The following is a 19252-nucleotide window of genomic DNA, read 5'->3' on the forward strand; positions in this document are numbered from 1 at the left end:
TTATGAGCTTGGCACCAGTGAAACTGCAACCTGCACATGGTTCCTCATCGAGTGGGAAGAGCTCCAAGCTGCAAATGTAACGTTCTCTGCTCTTGGGAGCAGAAACACAGAGTCTACCAACAAGTTAATCACATTAAGATATTTAAAGTATTATGATAACAAGGACCATCCTGTCACACTAATACAGCTAATAAACGAACCTCTTGGTTGCAGTAAATGACAAAAGGAAGAAATTCTGTGCCTTGAAATAAAGCACATGGAGGTGCACAGGAGAGTTTCCATGGAGTCCATACGTTTGTGTCCAGTTCCAGATTCAATCTGGCGGAAAATACTAAACCTGAAAGGAATGAGATTTAGGAAAGATGAGTTAAACCAGGGGAAGCCGAAATGGGGATGAGGTAAAGAAAGGAGTGAAGGGTTGTGCAGCTCCATGGCTGTTAACTGCCTTGTAGGAGCCAAGCTTCGGTGTTAATGGCAGAGCTCACAGCTCAGTAGTTATTTTAGTACATCCACCCAAAGAAATCAAGGGGGACTTAAAACACCTTTTGTTTTAATGGAAAAAAGATTACCTTTGGCCATTTACTGCCTGCCTTTCCCCCTTTTCTGGGAAACACGGTCATTTGCCTCTTGCCTCCTGTGCAGGTGGATGTGTTCACCATCAAAGCCATTGACCTGGGTGAGCTGAAGAAGCTGCGGATCCGCCACGATAACTCTGGCACTAGCCCAAGCTGGTTCCTGGAGAGGGTAGAGATTGTTGACCTCAAGGAGAGCACCACGTGAGCAGCCTGTCGCACCCTTTTCGTATGGTCAGAAAAGGGGCCACGTTCTCAGGAGCCTGCAGAACCGCAGGAAGGCAGAGGAGATGCAGAAGGGCATCGTCGTAGCTCCCCACCAACTCACAGGCATCCTTTGGGAGCCTTGTGATGGTTGTGCCATTATACTGAGTGTGGGGTCGTTCTGGGGTACCTCCGTTGCGGGGTTTTGCTGTCCCAGCTTCTCTGCAGTTTGGGAACCAGCAGTTTTTGGAAGGAAACCTCAGCTTTTCTCTGTTTCTCCTAGGAGGGACTCTCCCTCCTGAAGAGGTCCCCTTGCAGAACCTGCACTTGTGTTTCCTTTCAAGGCTCCGCTCTGGAAGTCCCTGACCTCACATTTTGTTTGTCTTTTGTACCTAATGCAAAGATCTGGGCCAAAAGCAAGTCCTGATCTAAGCAAACTCCCATGATTTTCACGGACAGCTGGAGGAGCAGAGCCTAGGCTGTTAGAAACCTGAAATACAGGCTTGCCTTTGAGCTGGAACATGCTTGAAGTCACATGCTTAAAAGTTGCACAACGCTTTGGTGGGTGGGACTGCTCATAAGGACTTAAGATGGGTCTACTCTTCATAAACATAAAATGCCTGGGGGATCAGAGGTTCCCTCGAGTTATTTAACTTTTTCTGGGAGTGAAAACTAAAAGGAATCAATCATATGGGGCTGACAGCTCAGAAACAGCACTTTTCAGTAAGTGCTCACTAACCTGTTTACGGATTTAGTTCCCACAAGAAATACCAGAACTTCAAGGATGAAAAGAGATATATTGTTCAGCTTTGAGTAATCTTGTTTTTTTAAAGTAGCCTCTGATCTGTGCTTGTTTATGTTATTAAAGCCTGTGAAGTCCTGTGTAAGTGCTGGGTGCTGCTGTCATTCTTGTAGGTATTATTTTCCATGCCAGCGGTGGTTAGCAGTTGAGGAAGATGACGGTCAGATTGTCAGGGAGCTGGTCCCAGTGGATGAAGCATTTGTAAAGAAAGATTCGGAAAATGATGGCCAGTCTCTTGCAACGCTGGGCCTGGAACAGAAAGGTTTATGTTAGCCTTGTATATCTTCCAGTGTGGGGTTGAAAAGGAACCAAGTTATTAGCACTGCTGAGGGCATTAGCAGTTAGCGTTCAGTGGGCTGTGAGTAATTCTGCCCTGACCATGAAGCTTTCAGGTGCGAATGAAGTGTGAAGTGCGTGTCATCCAGCCAGGAGCGGACACTCCTCATTTTTAGGTGATTTAATCATCTTGCAAGATTGGACCGAAAGTGGGAAAGCTAGGAAGATGGATAACATGTTTGGTCATCATCTCTCAACTCAAACACACATTCGTTGGTAATATCTAAAGCACAAATCCCAGCCGTTTCGCATCATGTACTGGAATGGTTAAACATTCCAGCGTGAAACCGAGCAGAGAGCAAACATGACCAGAGAAAAGGAAGGGACCTAAACTTGTTTCCATCTTGCTGCTTGTGTCCGTTGTCCTCCGAAACAACTTTGTCTCTCTTGTACATAATTTTGCACGGTAACCACAAAGCAATAACACACTCCTGGGTCTGATGCTGAAAGGTGCTGAGTGCCCAGCACTTCCACTGGCTTCGCTGCAAGTAAAAGGTCTTAAACTCCCCGCCTCAGATGCTTCCGAATATATGAATAATTTCCACAAATTCGATAGCCAACAAATTTCCACAAATTGGATAGCCCTTTGGTTCAGGAGGGCCTTCTGGCTGAGCAGCATCTTGGAAACCTGCGTCTGACTATGGAAGAAAGGTGCTGGTTTGGAAATCTTGAGTATGTTTTTGTGGCGCAGTGAAGACTATATTAGACTTTTCCACAATTTTTATGAGTTTCCTGCGCTTGCTAGATGATGGTGAGATAGAAACCTCCCTAATGATGTTATTGTGAAGGGTGTGTTGATGAATATGAACTGTATATGTCAACGTGTACATACTTTCTGGTATGTGTTATAGGCACATATATTATGTGGTGCTATTAGAATAAAGCGGGGACGGGATGTTGTGGGTTTTTTTTTTAAATGAAATAGCATTATAGGCAGAGGCAGATTTGAAGTGCCTTAATGATTCCCAGGAAGCAAATGGGAATGCTGGAGCACATTTCTTATCTGTAGATATGCAGACAATGTACTGAATGACTGGAGCAGTAGAAGACTCTGCAACCAGATAGCCCAGCTCACCCCAGGAGTTACCACAGCATGCAACAGGAATTAGGGATTACAACACGGCTGTAATGGGTCACATTAAAACCCAAACCAACACACGTATGCAATGAGAAGTAGAGTTAATTCCTGCTCAGATTTCACACTCCTAAATTAAGATATTTTATCTGACAGCTAAATCAACAACATACACGGTGAAAGTGAAAACCGGGGACAAGAAGAACGCTGGGACAGATGCCAATGTCTTCATCACTCTCTATGGAAGTAAAGACGATACAGGTATGGCTTCACGTGATGGAACAGGATAGCACCTCGCTGCTGGATACCTGAAAAGACAGGTCATGGTTTCCTTTTGTTTCCTCGATACCCATTCCTCACTCCTTTTTAATACAACTTCATGTTCTTGCTGTCTCTGCATACATCGTGATAACTGGGAGCATACCACCAGCTGCTGTAAATCACTGTCGAACTTTACGATGCTGATTTGCACCAGCTGCCGATCTAAAGGCTTTAATTTCAATTATAGAAACAGCACAGTTGACTGGGACTACATTACTGAGTAGTGAATGCAGTGAATGATTTGCTTTCCTCAGCAATGAATCAGCATGCTCCTGAAATCCAGCTCTCCTCTGCCTCTTTGAGTGGCCCAGAAGTATTTAATCAGCTGATGAGCAAATCCTCTTGGAAGCGGCCGAGCTGTGTGTGCAGTGACTCGGATGCCTATGAGAGTGACAGGGAACTGATGGGTAGGACCAATTTCTTTAGCTCTGAACGCAGCACAACAGCATCGTCCCTGTGGCACTGCCAGAGGATCATTCAAGAAAGGAATTCTGTATATTTTGGGTGTTGATACAGATTTGGGTTCAGAGAGAGGGACAAAGCTCAGATCTTGAGATGAAAAGCCAGTTTTTACGTTTTAGCCACTTCCCTCGCTCCACTGTTGACATTCCCAGAGGATTTGTTTCACATGCTGAACAATGTCCTTTTGCATCGCCACAACAGGGATAGTCAGCCTAAAGGCCTCAAAGATTAACAAGAACAAATTTGAGCGTGGGAAGGTAGATGAGTTTACAGTGGAGTCTGTGGACATTGGAGACCTGAAAAAAATCAAGATAGGCCATGACAATAAAGGTAAGAGAATCTGCTTTGTAACGTAGTATTTCTAGTGCATTAGGCACATCGTTGTATAAAATAACCTGCCTCCAAGATCCCAAACGTAATTTACCTTTTCGGTGACAGATCCTTGCTGTCACTTTGGCTGTTGCTGCTACTATCTTTACTGCTAATATCGTTCCCATGGCTGTGGCAACAAGAGCACGGTGGTGGCTGCTTGCAGGTAGCTTTGCAACCTCTCTCTGTAAAAGGCTCTTTAGCTCTCCGGATACTTCTTTAGAGAGATTTCTCATACATCACCAAACCTCATATTTTTTCTTGTCACACATGGGACCTATAGACTCGTCTCATTTCTTTATCAATATTTTTATTGTTTTGATCATCAATCTTGGCTGCTTTTTAGATGTGGCTGTGTCTCTACTACAAACAAGGGAAGCAGTGGAAGGACACGTGGATTCCTTCCCTATGGGGCACCAAGGGACATGTTTGTTGATAACTCCTCTGTCTTATTACAAAGGCAAATTAATCCAAGCGATGGAGTAATTAGCACTTCCATGTGCACATCTTTAACCTGATGCATATAGAAATGTAAAGCACATTAGCTCAAACCTGGACAATGGCTTACAATGATCGTTATGGTATCTATTCTATTTTTCCATTGGCAAAAGAGAGGATGATTTATTTCTCAGAGATCTGAAATGCAATGATTCATTTGCTGTTGTCTGTAAAGGCTTTGTGGGTTATTCACTGTTATCTCTCCAACCACAGGTAATTCAACTGGCTGGTTTCTGGAATGGGTGGAGATTGATGCCCCGTCACTGGGACAGTGCCTCAAGTTCCCTTGTGGCCGTTGGCTGGATAAATCGGAGGATGATGGAGCCATTGAGAGAATTATCTTCCCTGCAGAACTGCAGACAACAGAGTATATCCCATGTGAGCAGAATGCCACTTCCCCAGGATACACCCATCATTACAGAAGATAAAATCTCACTAGCTCATGCAGTTTTATAGGCTTGGCCTCTCCCTTGAATTGGCTTTTAAAAATTTATAAATACGTCACATGCCAACTATTCCAATTACTATCAGAAGGTTCCTCTGGGTGCTCTAGACTAACTTCTCCTGTATTTGCCAAATCAGAGAGTCACTAGAAGCCCTGTGGCTGTGTATGATTGTCTCTCTTGCTCCTTCTTGTCATCTCCAAGTCCTCAGCCCATTCCAAGTTGTCTTCCTTGTCTCCAGTTTCCCTTTGGTCTTGCTCCATTCTAATATTGCTCTTTCTGTTGTCAAAGCAGACACTTCGGTCTCGCTTCCAAGCCTTGGATCCCCCGGTGCCTTTGGCATTGCACACCCCTCTCTTGCTGAAAGACCTTCTTCCAGAGTTTCTTCAGTGTGGTGCTTTTCTGATAGCATTGCACCAGTCTGCCTCTTTTAGCGTTCTCTAATTTTTCCTTACTCTTCATTTCACTCCCCTCTAAATTAATGTTTGGGGTAAATCCAGTGTCTTTTGGGAGCTCCTTCTGAGTACTAAGCTTATAATTTTCAAGCCTTCTATGGCACCTCAAACTGGCCCACCTTCAGGGGACTATCAAAATTGCCTTTTCCCTTTATTAGGTTGGAAGCCACAATGATGAGGGACAAGGTCTGGAACCTGAAAGTTGCTTTCCACCCCATGCCCTGCCACGTGCTTCCTAGGTCTCTCTGAACAAGTGATAAGTTTTTCACACCAAAGCTGTCTGCTATCTCATTGCATCCCTTATCGTACGCATTGATGGTATCAAAAGCCTTATCTCCTGCAGTTCCTTGTTTAGCCATCAAAAGTTAGAGCTGCCCAATCTCTCTTTTTCTGCCTCAGTTTCCTTCTTCATAAGTAGTTGTGAGAATAACCACACAGAAGACTATCAGCTGCTTTGGCTCCTTCTTTTTTACTGTCAACACTGTGGATCATGTTGAAGGTCTCCTTCACACTGGCTGGCCGACACTCCAGTGTCCAGATCCTCGTATCCTGCAGTCTATAAGCTAAAATCATCTTTCTCCTCTGAGGATCTGCCAACGTCATCTCCTTGTGCCTCCTGCATGCTTTGACCAAGCTATTTTTTATTTCTCATGTCTTACTTTCTTTACCTAAAATGTCTGGAGCAGAAGAATGGGTACTCTTTGCTCCCTTCCTCACTTTTGTCCGTCAACTGGAAGACATAATAGTCTTTGTGTCTGAAAAAATAAATCGGTAGACAGATACAGTGAGTATGTTCATAGCAGTGAATATAACCCAGAGACCTTGTACGTGCTTCTCATCAGGTTTTTCCATGTTGTCCCAGTTGATATATATTTTGATGCAGATGTTGACTATATAATTTATTAATGTCCTTGTATATTACAATGATGTAAGGGTTTCTGGCATACCATGCCTTTGAGTACATAGTTCGTGTAAACCTGATTTTTATCAGCAATCCACATTCAGCCTTTGAAAATAGTCAGGCCTCTCTGGCAAAAAAGTTGCACCAGGCTCAGTGTCAGCTTAGGCTGTTCCACCATTTAAACCATTCCCACTGTGCTATTTACTGCATTCTGGTTTCCTAACTATTAACCTGGGGGTTTCAGTTTGCCAGAGGTAACTAAAACGGTTTGATTTGTTTTATGATGACTCGCGCCAGAATTTTTTCACGCCGAACAAATGATGAAAACATGTCACCGACAGTCCAATTAAATTCATCCCTGTGGGGATACAACTTTAAAAGTGCCATGTAAATGAAATGGGTGTCTGACAGCTGAAAGTTCTGCTGCTGGTGACCTTGTTACGGTGCCGCTTTGCTGATTCAGTTCTAAGCTGACGTTAATATTCAAGCAACAAGAGCAAGCGCCACGGACTTCGGCAGAGAACATCATTTTTAATTCATAATGTGTAGCATGTGATTTTTGGTCTACAGGATTTTTCCCCCCCCTCTTACATACTGGAGAAACTGTTCCAGTTTACTTGCAGCACAGCAGAGCAGATTTCATTGGGTTGGGCAGACAGAATATTAAGTACCTCCAGGCTGACTCTCTGTAGAAGAAAACTCCTTAATTTCTGTTCTCCCGAGAGCTGTTTTTAGAGAGCCTGGGTTTTTAATGAATGATTAGTCTCTGATACGCATAATCAGAGTTACTCCAACAGTAACAGATATGGTGCCAGAAACCTCTCTACCCTAACAGAGATGCTGAATCTGAAATACATCACAAAGTGCTGTCGTGTAAATAGCAAAGCTGACTGGAGTCACTGCAGCATAGGAGGATGCGGATGAGAAGCAGCTGAGAAGATTGCAGTGAGGGATGGGCAACGGTGGGAGCTGGGTGGGTGGTGTAGGGGACAGGGATGGCCAGGAGCGGATCCTGGTGATAGCACTGGGTGTCGAAGGCTGTGCTTATGGGTATCGACCTGCGCTACAGGGATTGTGTCTCTTTGTGGCAGGAGAAGTCCCTGCAGTTAACCAGTGGTGCCCAAGCCTTACCTGGTATTTTTCACCTGTAGATTTCAGAAAGGATTTAAAGGAAATAGGGATAGAATTCCGTTTGCCAAATGGCACACCTGAATTTACTTCTCCTCATGGCAGTCGAACGTCTGAATTCCCGTTATCATCCACAAACTGGTCATTCACAGGGGGTGGATTTGGAGAATGATTCGGCTAACCCCGGGGAAGATGCTTGCATTTGCTTGTCTCACTCTTTCTTCAAACTGCATTGACTTTAGTGATTACATCTGGAGATGTACAGACCTATTGGATGCGCAGACCTATTAGATGTGCAGACAGCTGAACATAGGTTTCTTACTCTGTGAGCTACACACCGTCCCACCTTGGAAGCTGAGGATATTCAGCAAATCTGTGGCAGAGCCAGGAACAGAGCCCCAGTCTTATTCCTGGGTCAGTCTTATTCCTGAGCAAGTCTGAGTCACGCTCCAGCAGGACTCGGGACTGAGAAGCTGTGAAGATAGAAAAGAACAAAAAGAGGCATCAGATGTTGGGGTCATGGGACGTTCTGGAGAAACCAAGGGAACAGAATAAGGAAGTATTTAGGGACTTGATCCTTACTGTTCTGCATTAACCATTGACCTGGTAGTAATTTAACCTGTTTGCCTTGGTGCTGCAGAGAAGGTGGTACCAAGAGAAAACCAGGTCAGAGTGGACAGCGGAGGGTTTTATTTGTTTTCCTTATGATTGATTTTTGTCACTTGTTTAGTAACAAAAATAATAATGGATTTTTTTATCAATAAGGCTATCTTGAATACCTATATACTCCCTCCAGTTAGCTTAACTTCATCCATCTGCCTAGTTGCTCAAAAATTTTTGAATTTGTGTTTTGCTTTAAGACTTGAGCTGTTGAAGTAAATCCTGTTCCAATAACTTTAGATGTCAGGTATAAATATACTGTATGCTTTCTGATCATGTGATTAATCCCCAAATCTCAGTAAATGAACACGCATCAAGGTCAGTTGGCCTTATAGGGTTAAAGCAAATCCCTCTGGATTCTCATAGTACTGACCAGCTTGATCTAAATGACCACAAGTGCGTGATTCCTACCCTGTTCTCTTTAACTGAGGAGTGATCTAATCCAGATTTTGTTTCATTAAAATTTTCTCGGGAGCATTGGTATGCCGCTTACTAACTTCTGTTGTTTTTTTTAAATTTTCTGCCGTTTCCTAAATCAGTTGTTCCTTACGAGATCACAGTCTACACCAGCGATATCTTTGGAGCTGGCACGGATGCGGATGTCTTCATTGTTCTCTATGGAAGCGATGGGATCTGCACTCAGCAGAAGTCCTTGTGCCTCAACAAGAGAGAGCAAAGGATGTATTTCGAAAGGAACTCGGTGAATCAATTCATTGTGGAGGTAAGATCAAAGATGCTCGCTTTCATCTTAGGTTGCCCTAAGGGGATTAAGAAGAGAAAATGGAGTGAAGTGAGAACTTTTCCTCCTTTAGGGAAAGGTAGTCAGCTCTTTTACTCAAAGAATGTGGGATCAAAACTCTATTCTGCAACAGAATTACTGTGTACTGGATCAAATCTTTTCTCACTGACCTCCAGTTAGTAGCAACCCAAAATTGTCAACATGCAGTGTCCCTGTGGCCTAATGCCATATTAAGCCTTGTAAAGGCTGGTGCAATTTTATCATGGAGCTGAGATGCACCAATACATGGATACGGAGGCTTGTCCTTCCAGGTAAAGTTGAGAGCCCCTTTGGAAGGTCCTTACATCTTCCATTTCCTAGACCATACTTGGTAAAGAGAGGGTACCAGTCTCCATGCATGCCAGATCTAATATGTGTACCTTTCCTTATCACTCTTGTTTGCTTGCATATTTGCTCTCTCTTACAGTTTGCAATACTTTGGAAGGTAAGAGGAACCAAGTGCTTGCAGTATCGCTGAAACTAGTTGCCTTGTGTTTAAGGTCTCTGCAGCATTTCATGTCCCTATTTCAGCAGATCGTGTTGAAGGGGCTGGTCCATGGTGCTCACTACTTATGTAGCACTTCATTTGGGGTGGATGGTCTATTCATTTATTCTAACTCTATGGCAACCTAAGCATCATGCTGTCTTTCTCCGTATCCTCGGACAGAGAGACCATTACTTTGCTGCAGACACCATGATTTTTGAATATTCAAGGCTAACTTTTTGAAAGATCTTATCAAGTATTTCCTGAAATGCTTGCACAACCGTATGCAAATATTAAACCAGTGCACATCAGTGAGTGAGCGCATTTACTTCTACAGTATTCAGCAATTCTTATTCATAATATATTCTTACTGCTGAGAATTTGTGAGAGACAAAAATACAGGCAGTCCTTCTCTGGCCTATCCTTTTGGTACTGTTTCATGCCCTTACCTTCCCTCCCTGGCTGCAACATCAACGCTGACTTCGTAGAGGACCTTACAACCTCTCTGTGTTTTGAGTTTGGTTTGTTTTTGTAATTGAAGGGAAATCTTACACTAAACTTTTTAACAACTTAAAATGCTTCCAGCCCACATTGTTGTTATATGGCATGAATCCTAAAATAAATCTCTAGTGTGATTCCTTAAAAACAAAGAATAAGACTTATTTTGGTGGAGTTTCTACAGTTTTTCATAATAGAGTTGCATTAATCCACAGGTATAAATCTTAAACTGAGTGTTATTGTTATTTCTTTATTCCATAAGATTTATTTTAGGTTTGGTAGAATCTGAAACATCAGTACTTTTTTCTTAGGTGAAGAAAATGAAAATGCAGTTTGTTCTCCAGATTTATAACATCACATTAACCTGTCCCCAAACTTCATTCTCTCCTCACCAGTTCCTCTTGCTGCAGGAAATGGGGATGAAGCAAAATATATTCTTCTTTCACTTACTTGTGTAGAGCCATAATTTGGAGTTCAACGGACCTTAAAAATAATTCGGGGATCTCAGGAAACACAAACTGAGAATTGCCCCTTTGTTTTAGTGTTTTTAACTGCCTCTACCATTTTGTATTTTGCAAAAGAGATAAAAAAAGATTAAAGACTGGTCTCAGCTATGCTCCCAAGTGATGATTTGCTGAGATGCCTGCAGCAGGGCGAAGTCTGCGTCCTCTTTAACACGGATCTTCACTGGTCAAGCATCACTTTATTGCTATGTATTGATTAAAAGCCTCACTGAAAGATGAGTATTTGGACAGGACAAAAGAGGAGAAAATAATTTTCCCCTAGTGCATACTTGTGTGCATGCATGAGTTTTAGAAATGAGTTTGGATCATTTAATTATTTTGCAATGATGCTTATGCTGTCTAAAGTCAGGGCAGGGCTGGTGAAGTCAAACCTAGTTTGTTCGGAGCGTGAACCCCTTGAGTAGTGTGGTCAGTCTTACTGAGCTGAGGAGTCTTCTAAAATTATTGACGTCTTTGCTTCAGTTTGGGGCAATTCTGTCAGCTGGGAAGAGAAGAAGGGAATAGTCTCCAGTGGTGCGAATTGAGATGTTCAGTTTTCTCATGTTTCCAAGAAAAAAAAGACTCCAAGTCCCTATGGACAGAAAGACAGCTCAGTGCGCTTCTCCTACATGCAAAGGAGGTTTGCAGCCAGCCTTGTTTTTTTTAAAGGCCAACTATACAAAAGCTTGCACTGAAATAACCAAAAGCTATTACTTACGAGCAAATATCATTTTTCCTGTTCAAGCCTTTGGAAGGGAGGTGACTTAAAAGTGATGAACTGGTTACAAATTACTCTAGTAATAAGGTGAGGCATAAAAATACCAGTAGCCACTGCATGAGAGCAATTCTGTTGGCTTGCTCAGAATGGCATTAAGGTTCTGTGGCAGGAGAGAGACAATATAAAATGCCAGGCTGTTAATATTGTACTTTGACCTCCAAGCTATTCTTCCAGTGTTATAAGAGTGCACATAAGTGTTTAAGAAGGAAAGGGATATAAAAAGAACAACTGAAGATGCAGCACCATTGCAATTTCTAAAAAATTACCTTCATTCCCACTCATACAGAGAAGCCTGAGATGCAGGACTGCTGCTGTGCAACCAAACCTATCTCATACAGTGGGTAATTTGTGTAGAGCAAGATTCCTTCCATTTTTGGGACAGAAATTCAGGGCAACCCTTTAGCTAAAATGGAAGTTAGGGCATAATTGGCATCAACACTAATATTTGCTCCCCTGGGACTTCATACAGACTGGAAAAATAGGAAATAAGCTAAAGAAGTAGTGCCTCAAAAGGCACCTGTTGTTCAAGGCATAATCTTTCTCTTTTTTTTTTTTTCTTTTTTTTTCTGTAGCTGGAGGATGTTGGTGACATTATTGAAAAGATTCGCATAGGACACAAGGGTGGAGGACTGAACTCTGGATGGCATTTGGACCGTGTAACGATTCGTAGACTCTTACCAAACGGAAAGGTAGGCTGCAAATCCCAGAACGCTGCCATATGTTTCCATTAGCAGCCGCTTCCACTTCCCAAAGTGCATCTTCTGTATACAAAGCGTGATTAACAGTGAAAAATGACTCTCTAAAGAACAATGCACACTAATGAACTTGCTAGAGTTTGGAGATCTGGGGACGAGAAACATGTATTACCATGTTTTATTCTTCAAATGTTGATTATAAGACTCTGCAATCATTGCTTTTTTAAAAAAATGCTGTTCTCATTGTACCTTTTGACAAGAATAGAGTTATTTCCTCCTGGCAGCGGATGGGAGCAAAGCAGCGATGTTGCTCCTCATCCTTTTGGAGACATTCACTACTCTTTATCTTTTGTGGGAAAGAGTGATCTGCTGGGTTTGGAGGCAACGTTATCATAACTTGCTTGCTGGACTGAGAGGGAAGATTCCTGAGTTTGTACCCATTGCTGTACAAATACAGCTAATAAATTACAGGGCTGAGCACTGCACCACGGTGCCTGAACATTCCCCAGGGCCCAAGGCTAACTTAGATAATGGTGGGTTTGGGTGACACGAGAGGCCAAAGCTTCCTATTTTCATGTGTAGTTTTGTTTTGAACAATCACAGGGAAGGATGTGGGTGCACCATTTTAAAATAAAAAGTATTGTGGTTAAACAGGGACAAGAAATAATTTCATCCCTTAATTCTGGAAAAATAAATGCAGGGAGCCAGTACAATTAAGACAAGCAAAATGTCTGTCAGTGCAAGTCCCTGAATCACTCATATAAAAAATGTCAAATTAGGTCCTAGGACTTTTGTTTGTTCATGTTAACAGGATTAAGGGAGTGCAGCCATATCAGTCATCTTGATCTTGTCCGCATAAGAAACTATGCTTCGGCCCTGCTTTCAGATGCTGGCTGTAGGAACAGGAATGAATCTGGCTGCAGGGAAGTTCAGGAGAAAATCACCACTTCAGGACCAGTTCAGAATTGGAGCAGTAGCTGTGTTTGGGAACACCTGGGCTCTCTCCTGTGTCTTGTCCTTTCTCCCCTTATTCCGAAGGGAGGTCAGCTTTCACCTCCACCTCAATGCTCAGGTCTGCCCCTTCCTGAAGTGACTTCTAATATCAAGTGTTGGTGTAAACACGACCTCCTCAGTCACGGTGAACCTACTTGATTCCTCCTTCAAAATTTCCAGGATATGTTTTAGTCTCTTTGCCTCACGATCAACTCAAAGGTTTGCCTTGAGCCTTCCTCATCATGCTCAAGCCTGTATCCTCCCGTACAAGCTTCTTCACAAGCCAATACCCTTTGGTCGTTTCTCACGATCACCTTTTTGCCAGTCTGTTATTATCAGACCCTCTGTCTGTGTATTGACTAACCCTTGCCTTGTACAGCTTCATTAGGCTAATGAACGTTGGTTTTTGGAGATACTGTTACTGGTCATAGGCTAGGGAAGATGAAGAGGGGGATGCACAAAGGTATGGAAACGAAGGGAAAACAGATTCCTGGGCTGCCCTTTTCTACACCTACCATTAACTGAGCACTTTGGGAAGCTTCTGAGAGCTCCGTGTTGGGTGCTCTTCCATTAGCCCAGAAAGGGTCTCGGGGCTGCAGGGCTCTGCAGTCGTTACAGCAGCTTTGAAGGACAGATGGTGAGAAAGCTGGGAAGGTGGAGGAAGGGAAGAAGACCATGAACAACTTAAAAATTGAGAGATTCACAATTCTGCTGATCTTTTGATTATGGCATGGGAAAAAAGAAGAAAGCGGAGCACTGCGTGATGCCGCTGATCAGCCGAAGGATATTATGACCTGCCACAGGATAGCAATATGCTGCTGCCAACGCTTCTAAAAGCTATGCTACCTGATTAGACTGCTAAGATGTGTCTAGATGTAGCTGTAATGCTGCAAAAGAAAAATGAGGTCAGTAACTTTTCAGATTAAATTGAAAGCACTTGGGTAGGAAACTAAGATTGTTGCATGCCAATAAAGCTCTGTCTTGGCATGCCAATTATATCTGATAATTCTATTTCATTTGTTACAACTTGGAGAAGGGCAAAGCACTGACTTTTAGCACACTATCATACCCTGCTTCTAGCTTAGGGCCAGACTCAGACTCTAATGAAACAAATTCTGTTAGGAGCTGCGAGAGGATTTTACCGTGGGTAACATAAAACAGTGCACTTTATGTCACTTAAATATTAATACAATCACTAACAAGGAAACTCCAATAAAAACCGTGGCAATGACATGGTGATTAACAATAATGATACAATTAACTCTTGCAGTAACTGCACATTATGCCCCACTGTGCAGGCACTCAAGTCCCTTGATATCCTATTACCAAATAAACAGTGTTCATATCAACGGCACGTACAGCCAACATTATGGATGTTTAAGAGCAGTTAAAAGCTTCAGCAAGAGACATGACTGAAGTGGGATCTCTACCAGGAGGAGAGAGTTTCAGCACTGAAGCATCGTTCTGGAAAGCCCTCTTTTCACAGACTGTAGGTGGGGAGATAAGTACTGTTCATTGGCTCAGCATACAGTGAGATAATACAGGTTATGTGGTCAGACAGCCGTGCAGAAACGGGGAGGCAGAAGTAGTGGTGTGGCCGGTCATTAGGTGCTGTATTTTGCTCGTACAGCACAAATAACACTTGAAAGTAAAATATTTGAGAACATCTCAAGTGCTGCCTGTTTTGTTTGACACCGTTCTGTAAAAGTCATGCTTCAAACCGCCTTACGGAGTTAAACATTGCAAGTCTGGGATTAAACAGCAGCACCGCAGGGAGCAGCAGAGAGGAGAAGAAATGGTGTTTTATTGACAGCAGAAGATTTGGGCTATGTGGGTTCAAAGGCTGAGTCTGCTGCAGACTCAAGGCTCAAGTCACACAAGCCGCTGGGAGAGGTTCAGCTCAAGCAGATCCACCAGTCTGGGAGTTGTGCGTGGTGGTACGATGACCTGTTCGTTCCAGGTGAGCAGTGACTGGGGTGCACCTCTAATCTTAGGTGCACAACCTATTCCTCCCCAGTGACCGTGTCAGGGAGGGCAGGATCTGCAGCTCAAGGCTGCTCAGTGCAGTAGTACACAGTGATAACAACATTCAGGATTGCTACAGGGAGAGCTATTCCCTTCTTCTACTATATATTAATATTTTAGGATTTAAATAGTAAACATAGTGAAGAAAGGACGCTGTATTGGTTTGATAAATAATTGCATGAGAGTAATTAAGGTGGACACTATTCATACTTATATTATACGTGAAAGTGATGGCACACAGAGTACTAGAAAGGGCAGAAAGTCCCTGGGCTACTCAGGAGAGAAATGATGAAGTTGTCAGTAAGGAAAGGGCCATTTTTTTTTTTCTTCCTTTATTTAGTCACTGTGAGACTAAAACTAACTTTTTTTTTCTGTTCAGACTTGTGGGCTCTGCAACTTGCATGACGGCTCATGCCCCTTTCTTTATGGAGACATAGCCTGGGGTGCCCAGCACACAGAAAACTGCCTGCATCTTACCATCTCGGAGGCCTTATGGGAGTCTGTTCTTAATGAGTAGTCTGGGATTGATTTTGTTTACCAAGTGGAAAACACATGTTCTATTGTTTTTGTTTGTTTGATGAAAGAAATCATATTTGTTTCCACCAAAGTGAAGTCAAACCAAAAGATCAAAAATTAAATCGCTATTTTTCTCCTCTTAATGCACGTATGGGAATTGCCTGGAAACCAGCTTCAGTCACAGAATTATAGGGCAAAAATCTTGAAGTATTGACTCAGAATAAACCCCCTACTGACTTCAAAGAGAATGCTCCCTGCGTAAGGATTGAAGAGGGATTGCAGAGTCTCAGTAAAACACAGCTTCAGCAGGAATGGTGCAGTCCCGGTTAGGAATTTGCACGATTGAAAACTGGGAAGGGCAGAGATCTACTGGATCATACAGCCAGTCTAACACAGCCATTGGGAATCCTATTCTCTGCTACACATTCAGTGCTTCTTCTCAGAGTCCTCAGATGTCCTCTTTCTGGAGGAAATCTATTTCTAGATACTGTTTCAGGTCTGCATCTACATACACATGCATACATACATGAGTTGAAAATCCTTGCCTGCATGTCAGAGTATTTTCAAAGGGGAAATGCTAACGTGTTCACATTATTTTGAAGAGATTATCTCTGTCATGTTTACTTCAGGGCTCAGAAACTGTCACATTTCCATGTGAAAGATGGCTTGCAAAATCTGAAGATGATGGCGAGATTGTCAGAGAACTGGTACCATCTGATATTTTTACTGAAAAACTCATGAAGGACGGGACACTCAAGCAGATAGAGGAAGAAGTTGAAGAACCATTAGAAGGTAATACAATCCTAGGAGTAGGTACAGACCTGTTCATCTGATTTTTTGGAACAAAACTTGTGGATGATTCTGCAAACATCCTTACTTGTTTGTCCAACTTCACCTGTCCTGTGCACTCTGCTCCTTCCTTTCCTACCCTACCAGTCTGATTCACGCTCCTCTTTCCTCCCAAAGTTGTTTTTTCCTACGGCTCTTCAGGTACATATGGATACCCTCTACAAATTTGGCTCTAGGCAGCCACCCTCACCTCATTAAAGTGCTTCTGGGGAGGAGAATAAATTGTTCACATTCAGTGTTTGGTCCTCCTGGTAGATGAAGGAACTGAACAAGAACTGAAGTTTCATCCTAAACTCATTGCCTCTCTGTACACCCAGCTGTTCATAACTCTTTTTTCTAGAACCTCCTTTTCCCACCCCACGCTCCCTCTGCCCTTGAGAGAAGTCATGAACCTTCCTACATCCTGAGCAGAGCAAATTGAATTCAGCTGCCACCTTCATTCTCAGTTCTTGCATCTGGCAACAAGATGATTCAAGAGAGAAAATCATTCCTTTCCCTGTTTCTTTTCTCTCAGAGTCTGATTTGCATTTGCATTTACCATTGTCAGGGTGGAATTTATATGGATTGTAAGTGTTTTCCATTGCCAAGTGAAGAGGTGCCTTGCTGTAAGGAAGGCTGGAGCCTTTGCCCTGTGCCTTTAGAAGAGACAGGTGTACTTTTTCCCCTGTTAGGAAGTACATGATAGCCCATGGGAGATTTTTTTCCTGCAGAGGGAAAGGCAGTTTTAATATCAATTAGTAAGTGGCATGACTGCTAGATGCCTGCATGGCATTTTCTTTAACTTACCTACTTCTGTTGCTTTACCTTGCATTAGTTACCATGTGTTAACTAACCTAGGTGACTCATTTTTTCCTTCTAAAGGCAAAGCCTTAAAATAAGTTTTACAGTCTATGGAATAGGGGTTTTTTTTTAACTGAAGGTTTCTTTTGGCTGGGAGCTAGGGCTAAGTTTGGGAACTTCTGCTTTAGATATAAAATACCTGGGACTGGAATTACATCTTCTGCATCTCTATGAGTCCGCATACATCTTGAGCACTGACGCAGTGTAAATGACAGCAATGGCAAATCAGCTCGTGGTATTCAGAGCATCATCTTTTATACAGTAGACTGCATTTCAGTCCTGAAGGTCCCCAAAACTGGCAAGCAAAAACCAAAGAGGGATGAATTGACCAATTATTAGACTATATGCATTGCTTCCTTCATTACTAGTGTAGCAGTTGTCTTGCAAATATGAAGCTGTAATTCTGTAGGACATAATGTGAAGAGGCAAACCAGAAAACCTGGCATTGCACCTAGCCTGATGAATGGCCATGATTCATTTCTTAGAGAAAATGATGGAGATCTTTCACAGACTATGAAGCAAAAGGAGCCCTGTTTTACACGGAAAGCTAGGTACAGAAGAAAAAAACAATATAGATTTCTCTATTTTCTGTTAATGTACAAAGAAGAATCCTAACTAAGACTTTGTGCCTCTTCCTCGGTTGCATTGCCCTGAGATTTGCAAGGAGGCATTCTCGGGGGCTCATATGCCATTGGGGTAATCAGAGACTTGTACAGTCCCTAATTGTTTTCCTGGAGAGGATGCTTTCGATAACTGTTTGTTTTCCCTGTGTAATTGGGAAAAGAGTAGCAAAATAAAAATAGGAGTATTTAACAGGGTTAGTAAAGCACATTACTAAAGATTTGATGAGGTTTTATTGGATCATCATTGAGCAAGCTAAAGAGAAAGGGTGCTTAAACAATACAGCTCCAACACTTCCTTAATTAAATACCATCTCAGCAAAAGGACCCAGAAACCTGTTCTCTTTCTGTTTGGGGAATTTATAGAGATACATGCCATTAACTCTGATAGTAATTGCACATCTGAATCCCTGGAGTTTGTTTATGGAAGATGGAGTATTAAGAATTCACAACACTGAATCACTTGTTCTCAGACGTGTGTCCCTTGAGCCTCAGTATGAAAAGGTGCTGAGTTCCTTCACCTCTATCAACATCGTATCCAGTAATCACCATAATGATTCTTTGCACTTTTAACTGCTCAATATGTGATCAAAGCAATGCACAGGCATTGATTAGGTGGAAAAAAGGAAAGTCAGCAAATTTCAGCCCAGTGATTCCCCAACCTTTGGATTATTACCAGAAGCCTGGAAGGATAAAGCATATGGGATCTTAAACCTCCAAGAACTGAGTGATGAGCAGAAATTTGGGGACCATTTTCTTAGGTAAATTCAGTATCTAACATAGGCTTCGATAATTCACCTGGCCAGAAATCACACCTCTGTTTCTTTCTGCAGTTCACACGTACAAGATAAGTGTGTTCACTGGAGATATCTATGGTGCTGGGACAGACGCTAATGTTTTCCTAAATATCTACGGAGATCTGGGGGACACAGGAGAGAGAAAACTCAGCAAATCTGAAACAAACTTCAACAAGTTTGAAAGAGGACAGGTACAAATGTAATGGGTTAACAATACTTTCCATTTCACAGTCTTTAACCTAAAAAGTCCATGACTGTCTTTATAGCCTGAGTTTTCCTATGAGGGATGAATTGATTGATTCCATTTACCGTGTTCATTACCTCTTAAAATGCTTTGTATGGATTTTGTCAGCTGGGTGTTACAACTGACAGGCACTGCAGCAAATGGGTAGATGTTTCTGCAAAGTCACTGATAGACAAATTATGAGCTTGGTCCATATAAACTGGCTTGAATTGTTAGCTGCAGATTTGAGAGTGCACAAAACCTGAGGTCTCTCATTCTCATAGCCTCTGTGCAACTGATTTGCACGTACATAATATATATTGTAATTCACTGCAGAGCATGAGAAATTGATGGGGCCTAAACTGCATCTGTGTTTGACAAAATAACTTCAAAAGGGGTGCTCTGTGGCCAGTCCATGAGTCATATT

At 42.5% G+C, this 19252-nt stretch overlaps 1 protein-coding gene across 1 annotated transcript in view; it reads left to right on the forward strand.

Annotated features, from left to right (window-relative positions):
* LOXHD1 (lipoxygenase homology PLAT domains 1) overlaps positions 1-19252 on the forward strand; it is a 142038-nt gene that overhangs the window by 72875 nt on the left and 49911 nt on the right. Inside the window, exons 21-29 of the mRNA XM_075020625.1 lie at positions 643-776; positions 1692-1840; positions 3146-3250; positions 3974-4102; positions 4853-5017; positions 8766-8947; positions 11840-11956; positions 16126-16288; positions 18639-18793. Coding sequence (XP_074876726.1) covers positions 643-776; positions 1692-1840; positions 3146-3250; positions 3974-4102; positions 4853-5017; positions 8766-8947; positions 11840-11956; positions 16126-16288; positions 18639-18793 — 1299 coding nt within the window. The remainder of the gene's footprint in view (positions 1-642; positions 777-1691; positions 1841-3145; positions 3251-3973; positions 4103-4852; positions 5018-8765; positions 8948-11839; positions 11957-16125; positions 16289-18638; positions 18794-19252) is intronic.

Source organism: Buteo buteo, chromosome Z, assembly GCF_964188355.1.
Source record: "Buteo buteo chromosome Z, bButBut1.hap1.1, whole genome shotgun sequence".
NCBI classification, from domain to species: Eukaryota; Metazoa; Chordata; class Aves; order Accipitriformes; family Accipitridae; genus Buteo; species Buteo buteo.